Source organism: Puma concolor, chromosome D1 (assembly GCF_028749965.1).
Source record: "Puma concolor isolate L17-30 chromosome D1, mPumCon1.1.hap2, whole genome shotgun sequence".
NCBI classification, from domain to species: Eukaryota; Metazoa; Chordata; class Mammalia; order Carnivora; family Felidae; genus Puma; species Puma concolor.
The window spans coordinates 59,779,916-59,806,622 of record NC_141676.1 but is presented as its reverse complement, the minus strand read 5'-3'; the positions used below and the strand labels follow the sequence as shown (position 1 = coordinate 59,806,622).

Sequence of the window (26,707 nt, the reverse complement as noted above, 5' to 3'; positions counted from 1 at the left end):
TATGCCCACCACACTAGCTCGCAGTAAAGTGGACCCTGGGGCTGGCTTCTAGGCGATGGGATGGTGTCAAGGTAAGAACTGAGCAGCCAGCACCGCATTGGTGACCTGCCCCAGACTGAATGCTGGGTCTGGGAGTCCAAGACCTAGAATGGGCTGGAGGAACCTTGACCTAGGCCGTTTCTTTGATCACAAGGTAGAGACTGAGGCCTAGAGAAAGGAGATTGCTGCGAATCCTACACCACCTCTAGACCAGGCCACCCAGTGGGCTCTTCTCTGAGCCACTGGGATCAAGTGCGCCACCTGGTGGAAGCCCAGCTGGCTCTTTAAATCAACTCCCCCCATGTGTCTATCTGGTGGGGCACTTGGTTAAGTGTGCTACCCCGAGGTACACTGCAGGTTAACGGCCCTTAGGGCAGTCACCGGAAGAACAGGCATCGGGTCGGCTTTGATCTGTCTTCATGCCACACTCCCCTGCCCCCCAAGGCTGGACAGAGCATCCATTCTGGAGGGAGAAGGAAGGCACTGACACGCTGGCTCCTGTGTCCCCTGTTTCCCATGGCAGAGTCGCAGCCCCAGAAGTTTCCCAGGCCAGGCCTGCTTGCTAACATGAGTGAGGAACACATCCTGGCAAGTTGCTTCTCCCACGCTGCCTCCTAGGGCAAGAAAGGTGCGCAGATAGGCTTGTCGTACCCTGGCACCAAACAGAGGAAGAAATTCAGAACCAGAGAGGAGCAGAGACTTGCCTAAGCTTACATAGCATTGCATGAAGGCAGAGGAACGTAGGAGGGAGAACATGGGCCCTGAAGCCAACAGCTTTGGTTCCTATACCTGCCCTGCTCCTGCCTTGCTCTGGGACCTCGGGACAGTCCCTCCTCCCTGGGCCTCAGTAGGACCGTCTGGGAAATGAGCAGATGGACAGATAGATAATTCTAAGCTCAGAGAGTCTTTCCTAATCTCCTCTCCAAAGATCCTGCCTATTCCTCAGGGATTAGTGACCCAGGAACTTCCTCTCCTCCTCCAGGTAGCTGGTGGTCCTGGTGGCTGCCGCTAACACATGAGCTCTCCTGTGCGGGGAGAAGGGAGGCTCTGAGGGCTCACTGAGCTGCTCTAGTGGCAAAGCGCCATGCAAAGAAGGGAGTGGGGAGGTGTGGGTGGGTGCGTACAGCCAGAGATCATTCCATAACCACTGATATGAGGCCAGGAGAAGCGGGAGGACCAGAAGGGCCACACAGAACACCACAGGGCGTCAGCCCTGACGTGAAGACACTAAGGCCAAACCCTCCCTGCACAGAAGAGGAGCCTGAAGCCCTGAGGATCAGGGGCTGGGCCAAGATCACCAATAGGTAAGCGCAGAGCCCAGGCTGAGGCTCAATGCCCTGGCCTGCCTCATGCCCAGGCTGGCTTTGGTCCTGGTGCCTAGGGGCCCTCCCAGGGCCAGCTCACATGTGCCCTGCAGCTCCAACTCCCAGGTGAATTCTTGGAATGGAAGTGTGAAAAGGGACACAGGGTTTGTTTTGGTTCTTTTGGAAATGTGGACATCAGTGGGAGGGGCACCTGTTTGTCCCAGCTTTGACCAAGGGTCACTGGGTCATCCTGTTCTGGGTGGAGGAGGCTACTGGCCTTGAGGAAGTTTCCAGAGGGATAGGCTGCTCTAATCACTGGGGCCTGGCCCCTGAGGTAAGGGTCCCAGCAGAGAGAACAGAGGCCATAATCCCTCACATCCAATCATAATTGACCACTTTTTATTATAATAACAGCTCCATTTTGCAAGTGAGGCTAACGAGGCTCAGCGAGCTTGAGAAAGTGTGTCTTGTGGTCCCACGGGCAGAAAGTGACAGTTTGGCAGAATCTGCCAGATCGTGAGCCCACCTAAATGGGACCAGGGCTGACTCCTATGTGTCCTCATGCCTAGCACAGAGCCCAGTGCTGTACAGGGAACAAAAACTGTTGGTCAATGAATAGAGTGACAGAGCAGGAACTTAACCCAGGTCTCTAACCACAGGCAGAGAGAGGGAGACCCAGGAAGTGGGGCTCAATCCAATGGGGAAATCCGGCATTGCAGCTCTTCCAGAGAAACAGGCAATAGGAATTTAGTGGGGAAAAGCCTGGGGCTTGCATTCTAGTACTAACGCTGGCACAGACTTCCCGTGCAACCTGGACTGGACCCTGCCCCTCTTTGGGACTCAGTTTTCTCACTTCCAGACTGAGTGGGTTGGGTCTTATGATACAGTATTGTCCCAGCAACAACAGCCTTGAACCCCCTGCAGCCAGAGAGATGGAGTCAGGGAAAGGCAGGAGTGGGAACTCTGGCCCCCAGGATCCTGGGAAAACTGGCTCAGACTGGGGTGTGCAAAGGGCACGCCCTCCCAATACTGAGTACAGTGGGGAGGAATGGAGGGTTACCTGGCCACCTCCTCCGGGCAGCATGCCAGGATGTCTAGTCGCTGACTCACAACAGCAAACATACACCACCCTGCACACATTCACTCTCACACACACTGCTTCTGCTTTTCAAACCCCACTGCCTTCTGCTGGGTTACCCTAAGCAGCTAGGGTGTGCCAGCGCTGGGATGCTCAGCGAGCTGGCCAGACAGGTCTTTCCCCTGCAGGAAAAACCTTCAGGATTCTGCCAGAGTTAGCTACAACCCCCCAGCATTGCCCACATGCACCATGGCCCACATGCCTCTGCCTTGCCAGCCTGGCTTGTAAACTGTCGGCCGACGGCCAGAAAAAGATGAGAAGAAGTCCAGACCAAGCCACCATTTATACCATCAGGACCTTGAGGTTGGCCCCAGAGAAGACAGGTGCTTAGAAGACCAGTGTGTACCAGAGCAGCCAATGATACAGAAGAAAGAAAACTCAGAGACCAACTTAGGTTTAGACTACGTTGGGGAGACTATGGGGAGACTGCATGCTGGTAGGGATGGTGCCTCACTGAAGGTCATACTGGGCTCTTCGAGCCTACATCCTCCAAGCCTGAGGGAAGCCTGAGTACCTACGTGAGCTTATTTCCTACAGCTCTGCCATATAGGGAGACAGTGTGCTGTGAAGGGAACAGTCCAGACTTGAGGCAAGACAGTAATTGGAACTTCAGCTCAAATTGCTCCTAGCTTCATTCAGCTTTATTACTCGCTGACCTTCAGGCTTTTCTTCTGTGAAAGGTGGATAAAATGAATACCCGCTCACAGGGTACTGTGGGGGTTAAAGGGAACTCCTTGAAGAAAGGTGCTGGTTTCTAGAAAGCTCCCAATAAATGGAGATCCTCCTTCTCCACTCTACCTCTTCAACATCCCCCACACTCCAGACTTCTTCTCAAACTCAGGTGCCTATGTGCTCATTGGTTTCCATGCCTCTTCAGTGCTACTCCTCTTTAAGATGGAGTTCTAGGAGCACGTCCTCCAGGAGCCTCCCCTGAGCACTTCAGCAACCAGGGCCTCGCTCTTCTCTCACTGCACATCTCATTTCCTGGGCCCTAATTCCCAGGGTCATGAGCCCCAGCGACCTACCTGCAACTGGCCGAGAGAAGCGATATTCTGCAAGAGCTTCAGAAGGAAAAAAAGCCCCCCACACTTACTGCTTTAAGTTGCACCCGTGGTTCAGGTCAGATGGACTTGAAACTACCTTAGTGTTGCTCTTGATAAATCACTGCCATTTTAAGTTGTGCCTTTAATATTGACTCAAAGGCAGACAAGCAACGGCCATAATATCTATTGTATGTGCTCCTTCTATCACGAAGGATCTCAGTGTCCGAAACCTCTTTTACCCAAATGCTAGAACAAGTCTTGTTTCCCCAAGAAACTTGCAAGCTTCTTCCTTTCCCAAAATAAAAACCAACAACTATCATGTTTCCATGTTTGCCCTGGCTACCAGGAAGCTCAGAGTTGACCACGAAGCTCAACCTCTGCAACTCTGTTGGACTCGTATGGCTGAAATACTAGTATTTTTTCCTTCAAGTCTTGACTTTTCCTTTTACCCGGTATCACACTGTATGTATCCCAAATTGCCTCAAATCCTGCATCAGTTGGGGTAGAATATGAACATATGTTCATAGTGGAAGTGGTCACATGGTTCAGCTGAGCACACTTGGTAACTGCGGATGGATGAATTAAGGCTTAAGTTCCGATTTCTCAACTATTTCTGTCCTGATACCCAAGGTAACACCCACAAGTCTTTACCTGGATGGGAAAGTAGTCTCGAAAGTAGCGCCACACAGCCCAGTTTCGGACCCACTGTGATCTCCTGCCACCTTCCAGGAAACAAAATACAGCATTGAGAAGGAGTGGGAGTAGGGGCGGGTGACGCGTGGGCAAGGCAGATTAAGACAGAGCCCCTGTGAAACCCTGAGTTGGGGGCCTACCACCCTGTGGAGCATCTCCTCCCCCCTTCCTGCCAGGCCCTTTGCCACCTTTGTTCCCTCACGTTATGCGAACCCTTGACTGAATGGGAGCTCCTCTGAGGACCTGGGTGGTGCCCTCTGAGGGGCTTTTAACACCTCAGACCACCCCCTGGGCTGGCTCCAGGCTTTCCCCTTAGTAAGTGCTAAGGAAAAAGGGGTGGCACTCATGCTGAGGAAGTTCACGGTGGGCAGGAGGGAGCGTCCCAAGGGCGAGGGGGTGGGGCTGGGAGGCTGTGCTCTCACCTTTCTTGGGCGTGTTCCAGTCAAAGGCCAGCCAGGTGAAGTAGAGCACGGCGATGAGCCAACAGTCGGTGCAGAATGTGTACATGAGGATGGCACTGCAGGCCACTCCTGGTGGGGAAGCAGATGGCCACAGATCAGGCCCTATGGTCCCCGGGGGGGGCTCCGTTTCCCCCTGGGCAAAGGCTCACCAATGACAGGACCCAGGCACAGCTGGGGCCGCGGGCAGAGAAGGTCTGTAGCCACAGCCTGGGGAGGAGCAGGCTCCCGGGGACAAGAGCCTCATCTAGATTCTGATGGGCATCCCTGGTGTCGAGGGGCTCATGGGCTCCATGTGGTCTCGGCAGTAGTGCTGGGGAAGCCATCCTTGGAGCTGATCTTTCTGGCCTTTCCTCGCACATTCTCCCAACCCCAGTACCTCACCCTCCCACCGTTACCGTGGACACAGGGAGGGACCTGCCAAGTGCCTCTACATCTCAGGACTTGGGTGGAGCCACTGTCTCATGTGTGAGGCCGGGGGACTTTATCCCATTTTGGAAATGAGAACACCAGGGCTCGAGGAGGAGGTAACATGCCCAAGGTCATCCAGCAGGACGGTGGCAGAGCCAGCATTCAAACTCAAGCTGGACCAGTAAAACCATAATCTGCACCAGGCTTTAGAAGTTCACCCAAAATCAGGGCGCCTGGGTGACTCAGTGGGTTGAGCTTCAGACTTCAGCTCCGGTAATGTTTTCACGGTCATGAGTTTGAACCCCGCTGTCAGCCTGTCAGCATAGAGCCTGCTTTGGATCCTCTGTCCCCCCTTTTCTCTGCCCCTTCCTTCTTACTCTCCCTCTCAAAAAATAAAAAACATTAAAAATAAAAAAAAAAAAAAAGAAATTCACCCCAAATCAGAAGCCCCAGACTGCCACCAGAGGGACCTGAGATGGATTCCTGCCCCAGGAGGAGGGCTGTCTTCTACCAACATAATGGAGCAAGCAGGCAGTCCCAGGCCAAAGCCCAGAGCCCATAGGCCCCCTTGCAAAACCCCAACAGGGCCCCCAGATGACTGTCTGGGTCCAGCTTCCATGCAATCACTCCTTTCTGGGTCTCCTGGCCCTAACATTGAATACCGTGGCACAGAAAGGAAGGAAGGTCTGTGCCAGAGCTGGTGTACCTCATGGCTGGCCCCTAGACGGCTTCCTCAGGGCCTCTCTTCTTCCCACTTCTACCCAGCCATCAAGGTCTAGCTCAGACCAGATCTCTTCAAGATCTGTTCTCCAGTATCACACTACCCTTCCACACGGATCTCTCACCTCTGAATTCTTCACACTAGGGAAGGGGGGCACATCTTCTTTGCTCCCTGGCACTCAGTCTAGGGCTGGGGCAGCAGGTACTCATGCTTGCAGAAGCATGGCTTCCGTCTAGCACCCTCTCCACTGCTCAGGGGGCGAAGTCAACCCTTGTTGTATGCCCACTCTGCTGGGCCCTGTGCTGGTCATGGGTGCTCCAGGGCTGCCCGGCTCTGCAACCCATGCCCTCTCTTCTTCCCGTTATACTGAGCCTTCTCTGGTTTAATGAGGGACAGGGGAGGTCTGGACGGACTCTCCATGAGCCTAAGAGCAGGAAAACGGTGGGCCCTTGTCATCCACAATCCAGTCCTGTTCTACTCCTGAGCTAACCTCTCTCAAGGTAGCTGAATACAGCACAACTATCTTGGAAGGGGCAATGAACATAGAGTGACCGGGCATCCAGCTTTTCAGGACCAGCTTAGGAGCGAGACATCACAGATGGGGAAGGTGGGTCTCTAGGGAAGCGTTTGCAGTCTACAAAACTTTGTTAAAGGCAAACTGGGAAGTATTTGAAGCAGCTTGGTGAGTGGCTATGCCTAAGTTAAGGTCACTAACAAAGTCACTCACACTGTTGAGCAGTTGCCTTTGGTGCCCTTTCTTAAGCCTGGGACAAGGGCCATTCTAGCCCTCTAGACTCCAACAGGCACCCAAGCTCTTTCAGAGGCCAGGCGGATTCTCCAGGTAGGGCCTGGGCAGGGAGGGCCCTGAGGTTCAGGCTAGGGTTTGAGCATCCTGGAAATCTAGCTGCCATCAAACCCCTAACTCTCCTAAGGGGAAGAATGACCAGGGGATGCTGAGCCACAGGCCCCGATGCCCCACTGCCTCAACGTCTGGGCTCTCTGGGAGGGTGAGAATCCGTACCTACTGTCCTCACTCTGGTGCTAAGGCAGCCTGGATGGAGAGAGAGAGAACCAATGGAGAATCTAGAGACTGTATGCTAGTTCTGGACTTTCTCAGCCCAGGTGGCCACTCTCCCTAACCCCACATGTCCACACCATGTGCCAGACTACTTCCTGCACACAGCCCTTCAGCCTGAGCTCCCTGGGAGCTGGAACAGTGCCCTACTTACCTCTCCAGCCCTAGCAATCAGCCCAGAAAAGGCTTCCTGAACAAAAAATGACCTGAACCCACGAAATGGCCTCCTTTCTCAGAGCCTGACCCCAGTCCTCTGAACAAAAGGCTCCCTGCTTCACCATCGTGGGCTACAGGGCTGCAGCCAGAAGCCCCATCACAGGGTCCATGAAGTGAAAACAACTACTTAAAGACCCTGCTGGCTCCATGCGTGGAAGGCCCACAGCCACCTTCACAATCGCCCCCTCCCCACATCTGGGTGAAGCTGGTGATTCAAAACTCTCGTCACCAAGGCCTGTGAGCAGGGTGGCCTGTGACTGCTCAGTGGCAGGGAGGCAGCAGGCCCGTGATGAGTGTGGACGTGCTCTTCCGTGAAGCCTTAGCCCCGCCACTCATCAGGTGCGGCCCCTCCTTGAGCCTCAATGTTCTCACAGGGTGTTGGGAAGGTTACATGAGACGATGTGAAAAAGAGCTTAACACACAGCTAAGTGTCCCCTCTGGACATCCATAGACTTGGATGGGGAACAAAATAACACCTTTAATTTGTACCCATATCTTAGGGAAATTCCGTATTTCCTTCATTTACGCGTGTAACACACCCCCGTAGGATTAGCAGTGACACCAATAGAGAACAAAGGTGCTTGCGTATCCCATCTACAGCAGTGGCAGATATCTTAAAAAATGATTCATTCTCATCACTACTTAAGAATTATAGTAACGGTAAAAAAAATTGTAGTAATCATTAAGCCTGCTGCTAGACCTTTCTATTTAACGTAATAATAGAGAGGCACGCGTGTTACTGTACATCTAATTCGATTTCTTAAATGCACACATATTTACACTTCAATATCACTGGTTTTCTCTGAAATCCCCTATCCTTTGCATGACACATTTAAACATGCTGAGGAAGTCGTATAGCCTTTGCCACAAGGCCAGAGGAGTCGACTGCACGAAAATGGTAAAGAGTCACTCTGTTCAGAGGTAGGCGATGGGGCCAGAGCAGCCTCTGTAACACGGGATGAGCCTCTGCCAGCAGATTTGGGTGGGAGCAGGAAGGAGTGGCGGGCTGCCCGGGGCAATAATTAGCGGCAGCTCAGCACACCTACCCATCCAACCGGGCTTGGGTCCCACCTACACGAGGGCGTTGGGAAGATGCCGGGCCGGTTTCTGGGCTATGTTGGACTTGATCAATTGTTAACCTTCAACTTGAGGCCAGTCCCTGTTGCACACTGCATGGACTGCGGTTCTACCTGCTGCTCTGCTCCCCATCAGCCACGCTCTGACCCACTAAGCCGGGGATAGTGGGGGCTTCTTGGTACGAGTGGGGACAGAGGGACCTGCTACAGCAGGCTGCGCAGGTGTCTGGGAGGCTGTAGCCCATGGGGTCCTGTCCTGGTCCCACTACTTCCTCCTCATTCTGGGTAAGGCTCTGCCCCTCTGGGCTCTCTACTCTAGGACCCTTATAAGTGGCCAAATGTAGTCCAAGGTGGCGGTTTGAGCCCTAAGGGAGCCAGTTTAATGGGCTCTGCTCCCCAGACCAGTGTTGACCTCGTAAAGTCCCTGTAAGAATCTGAGGACCGTAGTTGCCCTTCACCCCAGAAAAAGGTACACATATTCTCACATATAATTCTTCACCTAATTTGCAGGGTTCATGGTCCTCTCCCTAAAGCCCACTCTCGGGCCTAAAGGTGAAAAGGGGCTGTTTCAGACCAGGTCCACTAACTCTGAGCTCTCCGGGAAGGTGGGCTCCCTGGAGGGTGCACTGGGCTTCTACCCAGATCCCAACTGTGCCACTTAACGGGCTTCACAGTCTCGGAGAGTCACCGAGCCTCTAAGCTTCCATCTCCTCACCTGTGAAGTAGAAAGTCAAGGAAAGGCGCATCAAGTGCCTGGTACACTGTGGGGGCTTGATAAACAGCACCCTGTCCCATCCCTCTGCCCGCCAAAGGAAGGGAGGGGCAGCACGGAACTGCCCTGGAAATGTGGTCTCAGAGGCCCCCACGCCTCCTGGAAGGACAGCTGCTTTGCACTGACAGGGCAACTCGTGATAAACTCCATCAGCCCGGACAATCTTAAAGAGTGGTGTGCCCCGAAGGACTCTCCACAGGCACTGGAATGTGCTCTGTGATACTCTGCCCTGACTTGCTGGGAGGCCACTCACTATGCTGAGAACACAGGAGCCTGGGGAAGAAGCGAGGCTGCTGGGAGAGCAGGGGCTGGCCCGCACAGGGGCCCTTTCCTCCTCCCAGACAATCCCCCACAGCCCGACCCTGGTCTGGCAGCCCAGGGCCAGGGAACGAGTGCTTGACCATGCTGGACCTGTAGTAGCCAAAGCACTGCCAGGGGAGGGGCTGAGAGAGAGAGAGAGAGAGAGGCTTTAAATGCGCCAGAGGGAGTAGCTGGGGACTGTGTCGGGCAGAGGGTACCGACAGCTGGGAGGGGGTCTGAGGGCACATCCCAACAGCAGCTCCCATACAACGGGGGCCCACTGTGACCAGGCCCTGTGCTGCAGGCTCTCATCCCTTATCTTCAAGTCTCACAAAGGACGCATGGAGTCAGGAGCATTTTTGTCACATTTGCAAAGAGGAAACACTTTCAGAGAGCTCCGGGTCACAGAGCTTGCCTGTGGTAGAGTCACGACTCAAACCTGCACCGTACCACACTAAAGCAAAGCTGCACACCTACTGGAAAATGGATGTGGGTAGGCAGTGTGGCATGTGGGAAAAACACAGGCTTTGGGGGTCCTACAGAGGTGGATTTAAATTTTTGTGACTTGGGATAAGTTACTTACCTTACGTGAGAGTTGGGGGTTTCCTATCTGGGAAATGGGAACTGTACCACCGCCTCCCACTGCATCTCACTGAGTCCTCACCCATGCCTACGGGTAGAGCACTTGATCGGGCACCCAAGAGATGCTCTTACCCTTCACCCCTGCAGAGCAGAGCTCTTGCTCTCACCTTTGCTGCGGAGGCCCCTGCCTGCCCTCACCCGCTAAGCCCTGGCTTACCAAGCACAAGGAAGGACAGGACCCATTGTAGCACCGAGATCACCTGCAGCTGCTTTTCCACCTTGGACCTATTGAGCCAAGTGACGGAGAAGATGTCCTGGAGGGCGGAGAGGATGCTGGAACCAGTGCCTGTAGCAGAGGGGACAGGTCAGCCTGTTGCCACCCTTCCTTCCAGCCTCAGAGTTCCCAACACGAACCCACCCCCACATACACACTTTCCTACATGAGAGAGGAGCATGGGCCACAAAATCAGACAGCCCTGGGTTCAAATCCTAGCCCTGCCACCCAGTGGCTCTGTAATTCCGGGCTGTTCGCATACTTCCCTGTGCCCCAGCTTTGACAGATACCCATTGGGAATGGTGTTCCCCTCGTGGAGTCATTCTGGAGACCAAATGAAGTATCCAAAGAGGCTGGGGGGAAGCTCTCCATAATTTCCAGTTCTCTTCCCTCCCCCTTTCACCCCAATCAAACTCCTGTCCTTATCCTTTATCTGGATCTAGTACAAATATTTAATCTTTACTATCTGTGCCTGTGAGGCCAAGGACAGAGGTTCAATATCCAACTTGCAATGTTTTTTTTCTCCAAGTGTACTTTGAGTACCCCAGTCCCTGCCCCCTCTCATCCTCACGACCCCTTTTCCAGCAGTCTGAGCCCTCTTGTCCCCACCCAACACCACCACTGCCATTACCACCTTCAGAGAGATTTACACTTCCGGCTTCATCTCAGTGCCCAGAGCTTGGGGCCCAGAGAGGAACGGAGCAGGAGCTTTTGCTTCCCTAAAGGACCCCATGGCCAGTGAGCTTCAGGAAGCCTGGGATAGTGAGGGCGGTAATTATGTTTGCTACCAAGCAGGTGCCAAGCCTAGAAGTTAGGCCAAAATGTCCCCACTTAATTGGCTCTTTGGCTGTGCCCCCAGGATGATGCCCTGGACTCCAGTGGCTAATAGGCAGTAGGACCAGAAAGCCTGGTGATGGCAGGAAAGGCAGAACTGGGGAAGAGCGTGGTGAGGCTCCTCACCCATAGCCTACTTTTTTCAGCATCTGGGCCAAAGGAAGTGGGTCATTTCAAACCCCCACATTTGCTGAGCCCCAATTGCATACCCTGCACTCTATACGTCTTCACTGAGTGCTTCCTGTGCGCTGGTCAAACATTCCTTCACACCAGCCACTCTGCAAGGCCCAAGCACTGAGTCACAATCTTGTCTTTGAGGGTCTCTTGACTTTTCATCCTGGCCTACTGCTGGGAGAGGGTTTAGGGGCTTACACTCAAGCCTTTGCATTTCTTCAAAATCTGGACAGCAACAAGGTCAGAGCGGAATTTAGAAAGGGACATAACCCTCATCTGCTGAGAGTTAACAATTGCTTTGACTTTTAGGAGACACACAGATAACACCAGACCTCAAGGCAGACATACCAGTCCTGGCTCCTGTACCTGGTCTAATGGATCAGAGGAAGGGGTCATGGAACAGCAGAAGACCCAGACGCCAATTCAAACCTCGGTTCCACTCACTATTGACCCAGGCAAGACCGCCAAGGCTCCTTGCCATATCCCCAGGGCATGGCACCTATGGGTGCTGAGTAGCCCTGTATACTCCACGGGCATAACTGGGGTAGAGGTGGGTCATAGGTGAACTTACAAAAGCAAATGAAGCTGGGCCACAGAGGCATTCCAGAGGCTTTGGCATAATGCTCCTTGGCCCTCTAAATAAAAACCCTACCACCACGGGCCCTTTCTACCTTCACACTTTCCCAAAACCCATGCTAGAGCCTGAGGGCCCCCCTGGGGTCAATGAGTAGGGCCCCATTGGATGCTCAGGTGACTGAGGAGGAGCACTGACTTGCTCAGGGTTACCCAGGCAGTAGGAGGTGGAGCTAGGGCTGGAACCCAGGATTCCTGCTCCCGGCTCATGGTGCCTCCCTTTCCCCTACAGCAGGTGCCAAGCACAAAGGGCTCTTGTACTTGTACATGGGACACAGCAGATCTGAGACAGGTTATGCTCAGGGCCTGGCAAACCTGTCCAGAAGTGGGGAAAGGCCTGTGTAAATACATGGGGGAGAGAAGTGTGGCCCAAGCACAGGCCTGAACCCCTGATCCCAGGGCTGGCCTCCCAAGTCATGGCTTTGCTGCTGGCTCTGCCTCCTGAGCTGTGCTGGATGAAGTGAAGTAAGAGCCGTGGCAGCTAAGGTCTGGGTCCCGGTGTTGTGGCTGCAGAGAAGACAGAATATACTCCAGCACCTTCCTCATCCAAGTGCGGTCTAGAAATGCATAATCTAGGCTCCAGCCTGCATCTGCCAAATCGAAGTCTGCATTTTAACAAGATCCTCAGTCCAAAGTCTCAGGTAGGGTAGTCTGGAGCAGGGGCGGAGGTGGGGGAAAGAGCTGGGACCTCCACCTTCTGCTGGGCAGGGAATAAAAGGCAATGGTCGTGGGACCAATGCCTACTGCAAACAGGACCCTGAGGTCAGCAGCTTGAGGAGTGCTTAAGGAAAGGGCTCACTGGGACGCCTGGCTGTCTCAGTCGGTGGAATATGCAACTCTTGATCTCAGGGTTGTGGGTTTGAGCCCCACATTGGGTATAGAGGTTACTTAAAAATACAGTCTTTGAAAGAAAAAAAAAAAAAAAAAGGAAAGGGCTCTGGGTGAAGGCCAGCCGACTGGTTCCACTCATCATATGGAGCTCTCCTGCTTAGGAAGAGGCCACACAGTAATTCCCCACTGGTGACATATCCCCTGTTGAAACAACTGAAAAGACAAGTTCTTCCTCATGCCTAATCCAAATCCATCTGCTAAGCTCATCTCACAATTAGATGTGGCCAGAGTGCTGGAAGGTGTATGACCCTCACCCTAATAACCAGACAGAAAGAAGGAACTGGAGGGTCTCACACCAGCCCCAAGGCAAGCGGCCAGAGCCAGTTTTTTCCACGCTGCCCAGCCTGTTCCCACCCTGTCTTATCCCAACTATCTCCCACAGCCCATTCTGCAACAAAGTAGGAAATGCCAAGTGCACTGAGAAGTGACAGGTGTTTCTCTGGAAGTCAGAGTGAGGTGCTACCCGGAGTGGGAGGCCAGGGGGATGCTGCCTTCCTTCCTCAGGCCTGGCCCGCTCAGCTGCCTCTGGGCCAGACCATCCCAGCCTGGCTGACCACAGAACCCAGCCCTGTTGCTGGCCTACCCATGACACTCAACCCCAGCCCCAGTGGAAGCCTCCTATGAACATAAGAGACGTCAAGCCATTGTTCCTCTGCCCGGAAAGCCCCTCTTTGCATTGCCCACCTGATGAGACCCTGACAATGAGATAAGGCAGCTCGTCCTTTGAAACACAGAATGGCCAAGCCTTTGCAGAGAGGTTATCATTCTTTCCCTGGGATTATGAAGTCTGAAGCCCATGCAAGCCTGGAACTGTCAGAAGCCATCATACCTGTCCCCTGCCCGTGGAGAAAGCCTGTCTGGAATGAAGTCAGGAGAGGCCCATGGAACAGAGAAATAAGAGAGAGAAAAGGAGTCCTCACTCTGGGTCCCACGGCCCCTCCCCTCATACTAACCGCAGATTACAAATCTATTCTCCCATGATGCAGCCAGGACTGGGTCTGATCCATGTCTGGGTTCCCAGTGGCCTGCCAGCGCCTGGCCCAGAGCAAACACTGAGACAGGTTTGCTGAGTGAGAGGAGGAGCAGGTCTCTGATCTGGCTGTTCCTCAGGCCCCCCAGCTGCCTCTCTTCACGGCCTGGTGAGAGGCATGCTGCCCACGTGACCCACAGAGTACTATCCACCGGCGCTCGGATTCCTCACCAGGCCTGTGAGCTTGGCATCATCACTCCCACTTGGAAGGTGATAAAAAAGTGACAGGGCCAAGGTCACTTAGCCAGAGGGTGGCACAGCTGGACTCAATTCGGGCAAATTGGATTTGGCTTGGATTCTGTTCCTATGCCGCAGGTCCCCCCGAGTTCTTTCTCTCTTCTCCCCACAGCCAAGTGGGGGGAAAGCTGGGAGGGGATGGGGAGAATGAATGGTCTGTTTTCCTTCATAGGGGAAGACCAGGAGCAGGCATATTGTGGAGTGAGTGAAGTGGTAGCAGGCCTCCAGGTTTCAGTCCCAGTTCTGCCACCGACTCCTGTGTTACCTTGGCCGAGTCACTTTACCTGTCGGGGCGCTGGTTTCCCCATCTGTAAAATGAGCGATCTCTGCGATTGCTCAAACTCCTGGGGATACCACCTAGAGGCTTGGTACAGTTGCCCAGCAGATGGGAAGTGAGGCTCAGCTGGGTACCCTCGGGTCAGCACCCAGCTGCCAGCAGCTCCTCTGCCGGGCTGTGGCGGAAGCTGGTGTGCAATCAGATGCCACCACCACCACCGCCTTCACACTTAGCCTGGCTGTCCTCCAGCTCCGGGTGGGGCCGGCAGGGAGTGACAGCATCTAGCTCAGTCTACTCTGCTCCCACGCCGCCCTCTCCTGGCCTTCCCCAGCACAAAGCACCCTCCCCGCCCTCTCAGCACCAGTCCTGCTGGCCGGCCTCCTCTACCAGCATCTGCTGGGTGCCGGGCTCACACCTGACTCGTCCATGTGCCCTACGCAGGGCCTGGTGAGAGACGGTGCTCACAGAGGTTTACACATGGATGAACAGACCACGAGCCGCAGATGCAGTTGAAGGCCTGGATGTCCGAGTGAGTGGACAGGAAGTGGCTTGACAGGAAGGCCCCAGTGCCCTCAATGAGGACCTTGGCCAGGGTGGAGGTGGGGAGGAGGGGCAGGGGGCCTCCCTCTCCCTCCCTGAACGTGAATTCCCCGCTGTGATGCAAACAGAACCCACTACCCACGTCTTTTTTTTTTTTTTTTTCATGGAAGGAGACAAGCCGAGCTACAGGCTAACTTCACGAGTCCTGTGAAGAAATGTTCCCAATAGCTAATTCAACTAGCTGCTCCAAGGCAGGCACCATCCATCTCACCATTTATTTTACACAGCTCGTTTGCTCCTAGATCAGGGGAGGGCAGAGGGAGTGGAGCTGCCAGAGAAGCCCAGAGCAGTTCTCTTACACCCAGCAAGGAAGCCACCCCATCTATATGGGGCTTCGGTGTCCCACGGCACCCCCCAGGAAGGCAGGCAAGGCAGGGATGGCAAGCCCCATTTCACAGAGATGGAAACTGAGGCAACTTAAAGCCAAAAGACATTAAACCCGTCGCCTGAGGTCAGGGTACAGGAGAGCTAAGACTCGAGGCTGGTATTGGGGCTCTGCGTCCCTCATCATTCCTGTGAGGCCAAGCCAACGAGGGCTGGTCCCCATGACACAAGCCAGTGCACACCCAGACTTTAGGAACACGCCCCTGCCCGAGGGAGGGCCACCTGCTTGGCCCCAAACCGGGCCCCGAGTCTACTGGGGACATCCTCCCGTGGGCTGGCTGTACAAGGGATGTGACCTCTACCCCCACATGCTCCCACAGGTCACGCTGCCACCGCCAGGGCTAAGCCACAGCTGCCTACAGCAGTGGGGCCAGACACCCTCCATCCCAGAGCTCAGGCTGGGGTGGCAGTGGGAACGGGTGTGCGAACACCTTCTTGCCCAACATCTGATAGCACAGTGACCGGGAGGCCACGCCCAGGCTGATGAAACCAGGCCTTCCCAGACTTCCCTTGTACATGCAGGGGCAGGATCTGAGCTCTAATCCCCTTAATCTGAGAAAGGACCCTTGGCCAGCTCTACACCACACGGCTCTGTGACCTCAGGCAAGTCACCTAGCCTCCCTCAGCTTCAGTGTTCTCACCTATAAAATGAGGAGAATGATCCCCACCTTACAGGATTGCTGGGAAGAGTAAATGGGGGAAAAATGCACGTATGGTACATTTGGCATTTGTCGGATGATTTGTCGGAAGCTACTGTCACTGCTTCCACCATCGCGCAGAGTGGGAACAAGCGCAAAATTTCCCTAGATGTGCACGGTCCTGAGGTTGCGTGTTATGAGAAGAGGGGCAGAGTGGAGGTACTGGCCGAGGAGGCTCCAAGGAGGGAGCACGGCCTCCACAGGGCTTTGAAGACAAGATCTGGGAGGTGAAAGGAAGGAAAAGTGGGTGCTGCGATTGGGGGCAACTGTGGGACCAAAGGCTCAGAGGTAATTAATTATAAAGGGCAGGCTAACCACCCAGGAACGGGGTTCACGTGCACCAAAAACAAAAGCCGAAAGCAGGGAAGCCGGAAAGGGCTTGAGTAGCCAAAAGCGGCCTCCTGGGAGAAGGTGGGCGGGGACTGAGATAAGGCCTGAGGCACCGGGCACTTACGAGGTGCCGGGCACTGTCCTGGCGCTGGGAAAATAGCAGTGAACACAGCAGACAGTGTCGTGCCTGTTCAGGGGCTTGAATCCTGCTGAGGGACAGATAAAACACCTACACGTAAATGTGTGATGTAATGCCAGGCGCGCATGGGAGCTATGAAGAAAAATAACTTGGAGTGATGAGCTAGAGAGGGGACAAGGGGATCCTCTGACCCGTGGAGAGGAGGCCCTGAGCAAGGCTGGCCTCCGCGAGGCAGGAGCACACATGGACAGCTGTGGGTCATGCCTCAGGACGGCCCACACCACTTCCTCCAGCCATCTTCACACTGGCATTTGGGGAGAGGGCATGCCAGCCTGGAAAAGGTGCAGAGGACGAGAGGCTGGGCGTCGGGAGAAGGTGGCCACTAACCTACAGGAAGTGTGGCCTTGGTGAGTCACTTCCTGTGCAAACCTCAGTTTCCTCATCTGTACAGTGGGGCTAATACCCACCCTGCCAAATTCTTGTAAGGATTAAATGAGGTAATGTATAGGCAAGAGCTTCATAAAAAGTAAAGACCTGCGTGAACGCTAGGTAATTATCAAGTGAGCCTCAGTTTCCTCTCCTGTCTAATGGGTATAACAAGCCTTGCCCTGCCTAGAGGCAGAGGTGTTAGCATTCACACACTTTGGGATTCAAACCCCAACTCTCGCCTGCTTTGAGACCCTGAGAGGCACTTCCCTGTCTGAGACTCAGTGTCATCCTTACTTATACAGGATTGTTGTGAGGAGTCTAAACAACTTACGAAAAAGGGACAGAGTGTCTGGCACTCTGATAGACACTAGGAAGATGCCAGCGAGGTCAAGAGATGTGAACAGCTTTAGGGGTCTCTTGATGGGGGGTGGATATCATCCTGCTCATGTCCTCAACCCCAAGGATGCCAGACCCACCTGGACCTAAGCTCTGCCCTCAGACATCAGCTGCCAAGTGGCCAGTGAGGAAGTTGCCCCAAACTACTTCAAAGAGCTGGGTACGAGAATGCATACAGGCAGAAAGATGGACATACTGACCCCTGGCAGACCCTTCTAGTCCCAGGGAGGTCCGGGAAGCCAGGCCAAGGGCCTAACAGATGCCGCTTCTTTAAGGCCAGAGGCAAGTTCTCTTCCGTGGCCCCCCACAAGCACCTTTCGGCCGGAGTCACACGTGTGGTGATGGGAAGGCCAGCCATGGCTCCAGGGGGACGTGCCAGGGGATTTTAGAGTCCCCGTCCATGCCTGCGCTCCTGCAAGCCTTGCACACAACACACCTCTCCACGTGCTCAGCCAGATACTCCTTCCTTTCAGGAAGCCTCCCCACACCCTTGGCCCTGCCTGCAGTCCCCCAGCTAGAGTCCTATCACCCTCGGGTCCAGTCCGGTCAGACGTTCAGCTCGTGTTGGTAGACACCTGCCAGGCACTGAGCGCTGACACCTCAGACTTCCCTCAACCTTCCTGGCCGACTCTTCCTTGGGGAAGCCTACCGCGCCACTACTCTTAGACTTTCTTGTTATCGGGAAGAGTGTGCATTTGTCGGCAGGGACCTCATCTTGTTCACCTGGGTCCCTGTGCCCACGATGGGGTCAGGTCCAGAGCCGGTGCTCGGCCAGGTGTTCACTGCATGACTGGATACTGGAGGGGACGGAGAAGAATAAACAGGGCCCAGACAAGCACAGAGATAGGCCCTGTCCACAGCTGACTGACCTGGGCCATGGCAGAGAATCAACCAGAGCTTCCTGGGCAATCAGGAGGGACGGGTCTCCTCCAGCTGGACAGGCTGGAGTTAAATGCAGGAGCGGCAGTGGCAGGTTCCAGAGTGCAGGAGAGGACGGAGCCCCCAAACACTACCATTCATTCAATAGGTGCTTTCTAAGCACCCTTTACACACCAGGCCAGGCACTACACTGGATGGGAGCTGCCAGACCCTGCTTCTCCTCTGCTTCTTGGGCACCTGTTGGAGCCTGGGCTCTGCCCCTGGGCAGCACACCCCTGCTATGGCTGGGGAGACAGGTCTGTGAACAATCAGGCACAGAGGGTAAGTCAGGGCTGGGGAATCTTGGGGGAGGGGGGCAGCCCAACCTGTGCTGGAGGATGTTCTCAGAGATGTCTTCCTGGAAGAAGTAATGGGTCAGGTGACATGTAAATGAGTAAGCATTAGCCAGGCTGACAGGAAGGAGATACAGGGTCAGGACCTCAGGTGCTGGAGTCCTACAAATGGCATTTGCAAAGGCCTAGAAGGAAGAGAACACAAATTTGAGGAATTAACTGCAAATAGCTCAGCCAGGCTAGAGTAAAGCAACTGTGTGAGTGGATGAGTCTAGTTGACAGAGTAGAGAGGGAACCATGAAGGACCAGTAATGCCAGGCCAAGGAGTCCTGGGCTCCATCCCCAAGGCCAAGAACACTGCTGTCTACCCCTCCCATCCCCTTTGCTAACTGCAGATGGTGCCTCCGGGCCCCTTGGCCACAAGCTGGCCATTCACCAGGTTCTCTCCTGGAAAGACTGATAGTGTCCCCTTTAAGGGTTAGGTGTCCTTAAAGCAGGGCCCATTGGCCCAAAGGGGAGGCCGACATACAGCTGCGGTGGGCTTGTGGGCTGGGAAGCCCCTGGCTTGGCCTCAGGAGTCTGCATGAGCTCAGTGGATTCCTGCTTGTCAGTCTTCAGGACCCCCTGTGTAGGATCCTGGCAGGGGACGAGGCGTCCTCCATATCCAGATGGGCTGGATTCCCAGGCCTCCTCTTTCCCTCTTTCCTCCTGGCCCTAAATTAGGGGTTTGGGTTGGATTAGCTAAAATCTGAGGTCCTGACAAGTTGAGCCTTCTGTGCTCTGCTAGAATCTGCTAATGAATTTTTAGCCACAAAAGATCCCGTAAAGGGACTACAAGCCCCTCCTTGGGCTATTCTAGAGGCCTGGCCTTCCAAGTATTTGGTTTTCATGAAGTAGGGTAGGGTCCTGGGAGGTGAGGTCAGGAAAGTGGGGCTCTTGGGATGTCATGGGCCCAAGATTCTGGAACCCTGGAGGTGATTGTTGAGGACCCCAATGGCCCACTTTCCCCACCCCCACATTCTGGCACAGTAAAAAAAAATAGCTACCGAGGTGGGAGGGGTTGCCATGGCAATACCACCACCTTTCGGGTATGTCACCCAGAAGTCTCCAAATAGGCCCCTATCATAATCCATGAGCAAGTATGGGGAGCCGGGCTCCTCTGGGGCCTCACTTGGGCCCCGGGCAGACACGGGCCCACTTTCACAAAGACAAATAGAGAACGGGAATGGGGAGGAGGTTGAGCCCCAGGGTCCCCCAGCAGTCAGGGGCAGGATTGAAACCAGATTTTTGCAGCAGAGCTGAAATAAATCCAAGGAGAATGGCTCATCTAGCTTTCCTCACTGTACAGATAAGGAGCCTGACGTCCCAAGAGGGCAGGGTCTCGCCAAGGTCACGTGGGAAGCGGATGCAGAGTTAGGCTCCTGGCCCTGTACTCAGGATGCTTAAATCTGCTCTAATGATGAAAGGAATTCATATTTCCTCCTTCTGTTGATTTGCCCAAAGGGTTTGTGGGTTCGGCTTCCTTGGATCTGCACCACAACCTGGGTAGCTACTCTTATTATTCTTCTGCCCATTTTATAGATGAGGAGACTGAGAGTCAGGAAGGGGCAGTGGCTTCTTGAGGCTGCAGAGCAGTTCAGTGGCAGACCCCAGGCCCCGAGCTCTGCCGGCAGCATTGCATACCCAGGAGACCAGAGAAGTGCCGGAGGCCAAGAAGCTCTGAGGGCACCTTTCCCAGGAGCTCTCAAATCTTCCCCCCAGGTGGTTACAGACGAGCCACCTGGGGCCTGGACAGCGCATCCTCTGTCTCCCTTGTCTCTGCCTCTCAGTGCACCAGGGCCTCAGCCCATGTTCACTAGTCAGAGGCCCTGCAGTCAAACTGCCCATCCCACCCATATCTCATGCTTCCGTTTATGCTGTTCCCTGTACCTGAATGCTCTGGCCTGCTTTGCTAATGCCTTTTCATCTTTCAATATCCAGACTAAATGTTACCTCTTCTAGAAAGCCTTCGCTGACTCAAGATGGTTTAGCTGCCCCACCCTCACCATCAGGCCTCCACAGTTCCTCATGCCTCCTTCCCCATCACTGTGTGCATCACAGTGCACTGTCATCTTGTGTACATCCCCATCAAAGGCAGGGAGCAGGACAGACCGACCCATGCGTAGTACAGAGCCTGACACACAGAAGGCATTCCATCAGTAAACCAAAAGGTCCACACACCAAGTCCCCACCATGGCACAGCCCTCCTGGATGCATCAGAGCAGGGAAGGTGCCACTCTCCAGTGGTGGGAGCCTGCTGTGTATGTCACACAGGATGAATGACAAGGATGAACTGGAGTTCATTACGAGTTGCTTTGCAAAGGACTTTCTGCTTATGTTCACTCAAACCCTCACACTCTTGAGTGTTTGAGATTTTTGATGCTATTTTCCGTGTGGGGTAGTGAGATCCCCAGAGGGTGAGTGGGCCATCCGGCCATATCCCAGAGGGGAGCTAGGGCTGGCATCCTGGACCTCTGGCTTCTAAGGCTCTGGAAATGATAAGGAGGACCATGAGGAGCCCAGGTCCCCCCACTTGGCACTCCTCCCTGGAGCCAGCACCTCATGAGACTGAGGGTATCTCCACAGCAGGGAACAGCTGCAGCCCCAGCACCCAGCAGGCACAGAGGCAGCTGGAAGAAGGACTGAGGAATCACACTGAAGCTAAAAGCAGTGCTTCCTCCGGAGAGGAACAGGGCAGCTCTCAGGAGGGCGGAGGTTCCATTAATGATTCACTCATTGAACAAATATTTACTGAGCACCTACTACATACACGATACTAAATGCAAGGGACACAATGCTGACAAAGACAAGGTCCCTGTTCCAGAGGGGCTGACAACCTTATGGGGGAGACAATTACCTAAACAGATAAGGACACATGATAATTTAGGTAACGATAAGAGCTATAAACAATAAAACAAGTTGTGGCAACTAGGGGGCAGTTTTACACATGGCATGGTCAGAAAAGGTCTCTGAGAGGAGACTAAAGGATCTGAAGCAGCCATGCAAAGATCTGAACAGAAGAGCAGCATGTGCAAAGGGCCTGAGGTAGGACAGAACTAGTGGGAATGCTGGAGGAACAGGAAGACCACTGGCAGTTCTGGAGCACAGCATGGCAGGAGATGATGTTTTAAGGTGGTGGGGGCTTCATGACCTCATGGAAGAGTTTTGAAGGTTTGATGTATGATGAGGGGCAACTGGCAGATCATCAGAGCTCTGGGGGCCTGTGATGTCTCTATCCATCAGGCAGCTGGGGGTGTTTCCTCCAAAAGCTTGGGAAGAGGGGATCTACCACCCCATCATGGAGACTGGGAGCAACTTTTACTCCTTCAGGAAACTGCTGAGGGTCTTCAATAGCCAGAACCCTGTGCTCAGCCCCTCACCACCTCTCTCTTGGTTAAGGAGGCAAATCACAGACTGGGAGATGCATCTAGATTCCAGGCCTCGCTTTGATAACTCTGAACCAGTCCCTTTTCTCTGGGGCCCTCAGTATCCCACAGGTAACTTGAAGGCTGGGCCAGACCCAGCACGAACAGATAGCTTTGATTTTATGACTCAAGTATTTGCTGCTGAATTTGAGGTGGGAGGATGGAGGTGGAGCAGGATTTCCACACTGGCTACTGAGTCACTCAACCTGCCAAGAAAATATCACTCTTGGCCCTCCTTTCCCAGCACACAAGAGCCCTTGGCAGCACAGAGGGCCCCCAAAGTGGCCTCTGTGCTGTTAGGGAAGTGGTACAGGGGAGAAAGACATCTACAAAGAACCAGGGGAGAGGGGAACAGGAGAGTGCCATTCTTCTCCTATGATTCAGGATTGGGTTAGGGGACTGTCAACCCTCAGTTCCAGAGTTAGCCAACAACCTAACCTCCTAGTTTCACTCCCTACCGAGCTCCTGCTTGCATACCCCCGGTAATGGGGAGTTCGATCCTTACCCACACCAAGTCTTTTACAGTCCTCAACAGCTATTAGAAAGGATTCCTCCATCATATCAGAACCTGCCCCCTGTAATCCTACCCCTGTTCCTGGTCTTGCTTTTTGGAGGCACATCGAACAAACAGATCAGCTCGGAATTTTACTGGAGTTGCCACGATTTTGTGCTGGGTCCTGTGCTAAACCCTGAGGATATAGGCAGTGCCCGCGGGTTCTGTCCCGAAGAGCCTCTGGTCCAGGGGCAAAGGCGGGAATGCACATGTGACTAACTCAGCCTCCACCCCAGGCACAGGATAGTCCTTCAGAGATTAGAAATTACCAACACAGACCCCCGCCTCCCCCAACAGACACCCACCTACCCATGCTCCCACAGCTGGCTTTCTCTTTTGGCCAACAAACCAGTTACCAAGGTATCGACTTCAATCTCTCACCCAACGCAGGACTTCCTTTCACAGAATCCATGGTCTCTCCTTGAATATCGCCACTGACCAGGTGTTCGCCACCTCACAATGGTGGCAACTTATCCAGAGAGGCAAACCAGGCCACTGGGGAGTGTCTTCCAAGGCCAAGGATGTAGAAAGCCATCTAATGAAGATGCCCAGATAACATAGCATTTGCTTCAGCACCCTCCCCTACCCCACCCAGCCTTTCACCAAAGCAGGTCCGGAGAGCTACCACGTGACTGGTTTGCATTTCATACCAGCCCTTGCTACATCCCATGATGGAATTCCTTGCAGCCAGTTAAAAAAAAGGGAGGGGGGGGGAACAAGTTTTAAAGATCTGAAAACAACATGGGGATATTAAATGAGTTGGTCACTTTTATTGACTACAAGTCCTCCTGAAGTACAGGTGCTAGGTCAAAAACATGAGAGTCAACAACTCCTAGAAGGATGCAGCTCACAGCCAGTGGACAGCAGAAGCGAGGGAAGGGGATCTCCGGGAAGGACTGCCCTAGAGAGCATCCTTATCCCATCCCCTGGAGACAAAAGCATTTTTAAAAGCATGAACATGGGTAAGTCCCTTCCTTCCCCTGACATGGGCATCGAAGGGCACAGTGAACAGAAAAGCACTCTTAAGTGAGAGAAGAGGCTGTCATAGGCTATTGGGCCGGATGCACGGAGCAGGCTGCTTGCCCCCAAAATGGCAACAGCAGCTCAGTACCTTTCCAAGGGCAATGCCAATGCCCAGGACATAGTTAAACCGTGATGCAGTGCCGGGGTGGGTTACTTTGCAGCTACTAGAAGATTATAAGTGATTCTGAGGAACAGAGGAACTACTCAGAGAAAATAGGATTTAGAACTATATCTGCAGGATGCCCTCAACTTTATATAATGTGTATAAATAAAATCATAAAGGAATATACTCAAAGAGCAATAGGAAGCCATTTTTGGATAGTTGATTGGCCAGCGATTGTTATGTTGTTCCCGTTTTTCTCTAGTTTTCAAAATCCCAATAACTAGTAAGTTTTATTTTCGTAATGAAGGTGGGCAGGGTAGGTGATTGTCAGTTACCGAAGGGAAAAAAAAACGCTAAGTAGGAGAGGTTCAGCAAACAGATTAAAGCTTTAGGCGGAGGGAGGGAAACTTCAGAACACACAGACCTAGGACAGCAGTGATCACTTCCCAGGGTCCCTCTTGGCCAAGGCGTCTGTTAAGGAAACCTCCGGAAGGTATATCTTTTCCCATCAATTTCTCCAGCTATAAGTGAATATACATATTCACCAAGGGCCTCAGCTCCACGCTGGTGGAACAGGAACATGGGCCACATGGAGGGTCCCCAGGGTCCCCCCACCCCACCTTCTCAGGGTGCCAGGCTCAGTCGCTGCTGAGTGGGCTCCTGAGACTGGTTGGAGGATGGGAGTAGGGCAGAGTACAGTGTGGGCACACCTGTCCCAGCCAGGCATGTTCCCAGTCTGGTGGCTATTTCAGAAGATTGCAAAACCTTGCCACTCGGCCCCATCCAGTCTCTCATAGCATGCTCCACCCGGTGAGGAGAGAGGGGAGGGAACTCGCAGGGGCCACAGACAGTGCTGGGGGTTGGGGAGGAGTTGTTAAATATCAACCTCATCTCACAGATGGGGAACACAAGCTGGGGGTGGGGGTGGGGGGTGGAAAGTGATGTAACAGGGGTTTCAAAACTTGATAAGTGCCAGAGTGAAGAATGAACTCAGACTACCATGCCGCCTGCATCTGACTAGGTCACCGGGATCCTTCCTTCTTCCCCGACCTAGGTGCGCTGCTGGGAGGGGGCGGCAAGCTTTGGAAAAGAAAAGAGAAAAGGGGTCGGGACCTCCACCCGCACACTGGCCAGTCCTCCAGCAAGGTACCCTCGTTATAAGAACACACTCCTGCCTGCCTCCCAGCCCTCGTCACATCCTTTCCCGAAAACCCGCGTGCAGCTTCCCAGCCCGGGATGGAAGCCGCCGAGGCCCTGCAGACCCCCGGGGCGGCGACGGCTTGTCTCCCAGACCCCTGTCCCACCGGCGGCCCCCGCTCACCTCGCAGGACCCCGGAGTAGGCGGCTATGAGGGTCTTCATGCTGAAGCCGCTGCAGCTCACGGCCCCGCGGGAAGCCGGCTCGCCCTACGCCCCTGGCCCATGCCCCGGCCTCCGGGGCCAGGGCTTCGCGCCGAGCTCGGGGGGCCGGCCGGGGGACGGCGCCGACGCGGGGAGCTGGGGGCGCACCGCCCGTCGCGGCCCGAGCAGCTGCCGAAAGCGGGCCGTCGGTGGCGGCCACTGCGCTCGGCGCTCGGAGCGCTGCGCTTTATCACCTCACAACGGGGGCGGCCCGACGCGGGCTGGGGCGGGGCCTGCCGTTCCACCCGGCCCGCCCTTCGTCCTCCGGGAGCGGGAGCGGGAGCGCGCGGCGGCGCGGGAGGGCGCGGGAGGGCGCGGGCTCCGGGGCTCTCGCGCGACGCGCGCCCCCGCCGTGCTGCCGCTCCCGGCTCCCTCCGCCGCCGTCCCGCGGGCACCCGTGGCTGCTGGGCCCGGACGCCGAGCTCGTGCAGCCCGCCGAGCGCCTTAGCGGGTGGTGCCTGCCCGAGGCCGGGCCTGCGCTTGGCTAAGATGCTAAGGTCCCGCCTCGCGTCGCTGGTGCCGGGATTCGTTAGGTTAGGCCTGGGCTCCCAAGCCACCCAAGCGGCCTCTACCTTTCCATCTGGTTATCAAGACACACCACGGAGCGTCTGTACACTGCGGGGTGCTAGGGACCCAGCCCAGCCCGCCCGGTCCCTGCCCGGGGCCGTGGCATGTCACGTTGGTGAAGGGTCGGGGTCGGGGGCGCCTGAAACAGCCACTCACAGGTGCTGACGGCAGTTGCAGGCACAGGACCCCGAGGAGAGAGGGCCCCCCACCCCCCACCTCGGCTGGGGTTGGATGCACTTCCCGGAGAGGTGAGCGCACTGCAGTTTCAGTCTGGTTCTGGCCCTGCCCTCCGTGGACCTCAGTTTCCATATCTGTCAAGTGAGAACAATAATTTTTGTGAAATGCTTTGAGAACTAAATGAGGTAAGGTACAAAAAAAAAAAAAGCCTAGCATAGTGCCAGACACATGTTCCAAAATTATCTTCATTGCCCGTCGATGAGTAGTTTTGTAGATGTAGTCTGTCGGGGCAAGGAAGAGAGACAGATGGAATGTCTTAAACTAGGAAGGTTGACAGGAGACGACATTGCCCCTGGGCTACTGGACCGGAGATGATCAGTACGATTCTGCCAGGCTGAGAGGAAGGAGAAGGGCATTTGGGCAGAGGCCACAGCACTGGAAAAGGCCTGGAGATGGGAACCCTGAGTGCCCTGGTGTGGCTGGAAGAGAGATGCAGGTCGGGGAGGAGTAGGCGATGAGGCTGGAGAGGTAGACAGGGGCCAGATCTGAAGGGCCTTGTAATCCGGCCAAGAAACTTGGACTTCATCCTGTGGGGCATGGACCAAAGGAGGGGTGTGAAGAGCAGGGCACCTTGATTAGATTGGAGGTGGGCTGGCGGTGTGCAGATGGGGGCTTGGGGAATAGGGCAATAAAACGTGTCTCCAATTTGGGCCCTTCACAGACATGTGGAAACATCCAGCAGAGGATACAGAGGCAAGTCCAGCGGCTGAGAGGGGCAGCCTCTTTGCTTCTGAGCCAACTCACAGAGTGAGGACTCCCTCCTGTAGGCCCCCAGCTGCTCACCCATCCCTGCTACGTAAGCAGCTTGGTCCAGACTGGTTTTGGATGGAAAACCAGACCCAGAATTGGAGTAGTCCAGGAAGAAAGTTTCTTGGCAGTTTTCTTTGTCCTGGGACCATTGTCTCCTGCAAGAGGTGAGCATGGGGGACCCACACCAGGCACTGACTTCTCCTGGCCCCCTCCCCACACATCCTAACATCCTCACATTCCTGTCT

At 54.6% G+C, this 26,707-nt stretch overlaps 1 protein-coding gene and 1 long non-coding RNA gene across 4 annotated transcripts in view; one reads left to right on the top strand and one right to left on the bottom strand.

Annotated features, from left to right (window-relative positions):
- Positions 1 to 25,082, bottom strand: part of DGAT2 (diacylglycerol O-acyltransferase 2) — a 31,924-nt gene extending 6,842 nt beyond the window's left edge. The window contains exons 1-4 of the mRNA XM_086678350.1: positions 24,830 to 25,082; positions 10,046 to 10,174; positions 4,640 to 4,747; positions 4,176 to 4,246 (exon numbers count right to left, since the gene is read on the bottom strand). Coding sequence (XP_086534476.1) covers positions 4,176 to 4,246; positions 4,640 to 4,747; positions 10,046 to 10,174; positions 24,830 to 24,869 — 348 coding nt within the window. The 5' untranslated portion in view covers positions 24,870 to 25,082. The remainder of the gene's footprint in view (positions 1 to 4,175; positions 4,247 to 4,639; positions 4,748 to 10,045; positions 10,175 to 24,829) is intronic.
- A 114-nt stretch (positions 25,083 to 25,196) lies between these two features.
- The window catches only part of LOC147576761 (uncharacterized), a 65,424-nt gene continuing 63,913 nt past the window's right edge, over positions 25,197 to 26,707 (top strand). For 2 of the 3 annotated variants that reach the window (XR_015241095.1, XR_015241093.1), the window contains exons 1-2: positions 25,197 to 25,723; positions 26,374 to 26,626. This is a non-coding gene — a long non-coding RNA (uncharacterized LOC147576761). The remainder of the gene's footprint in view (positions 25,724 to 26,373; positions 26,627 to 26,707) is intronic. The other variant, XR_015241094.1, reaches the window with a different exon arrangement.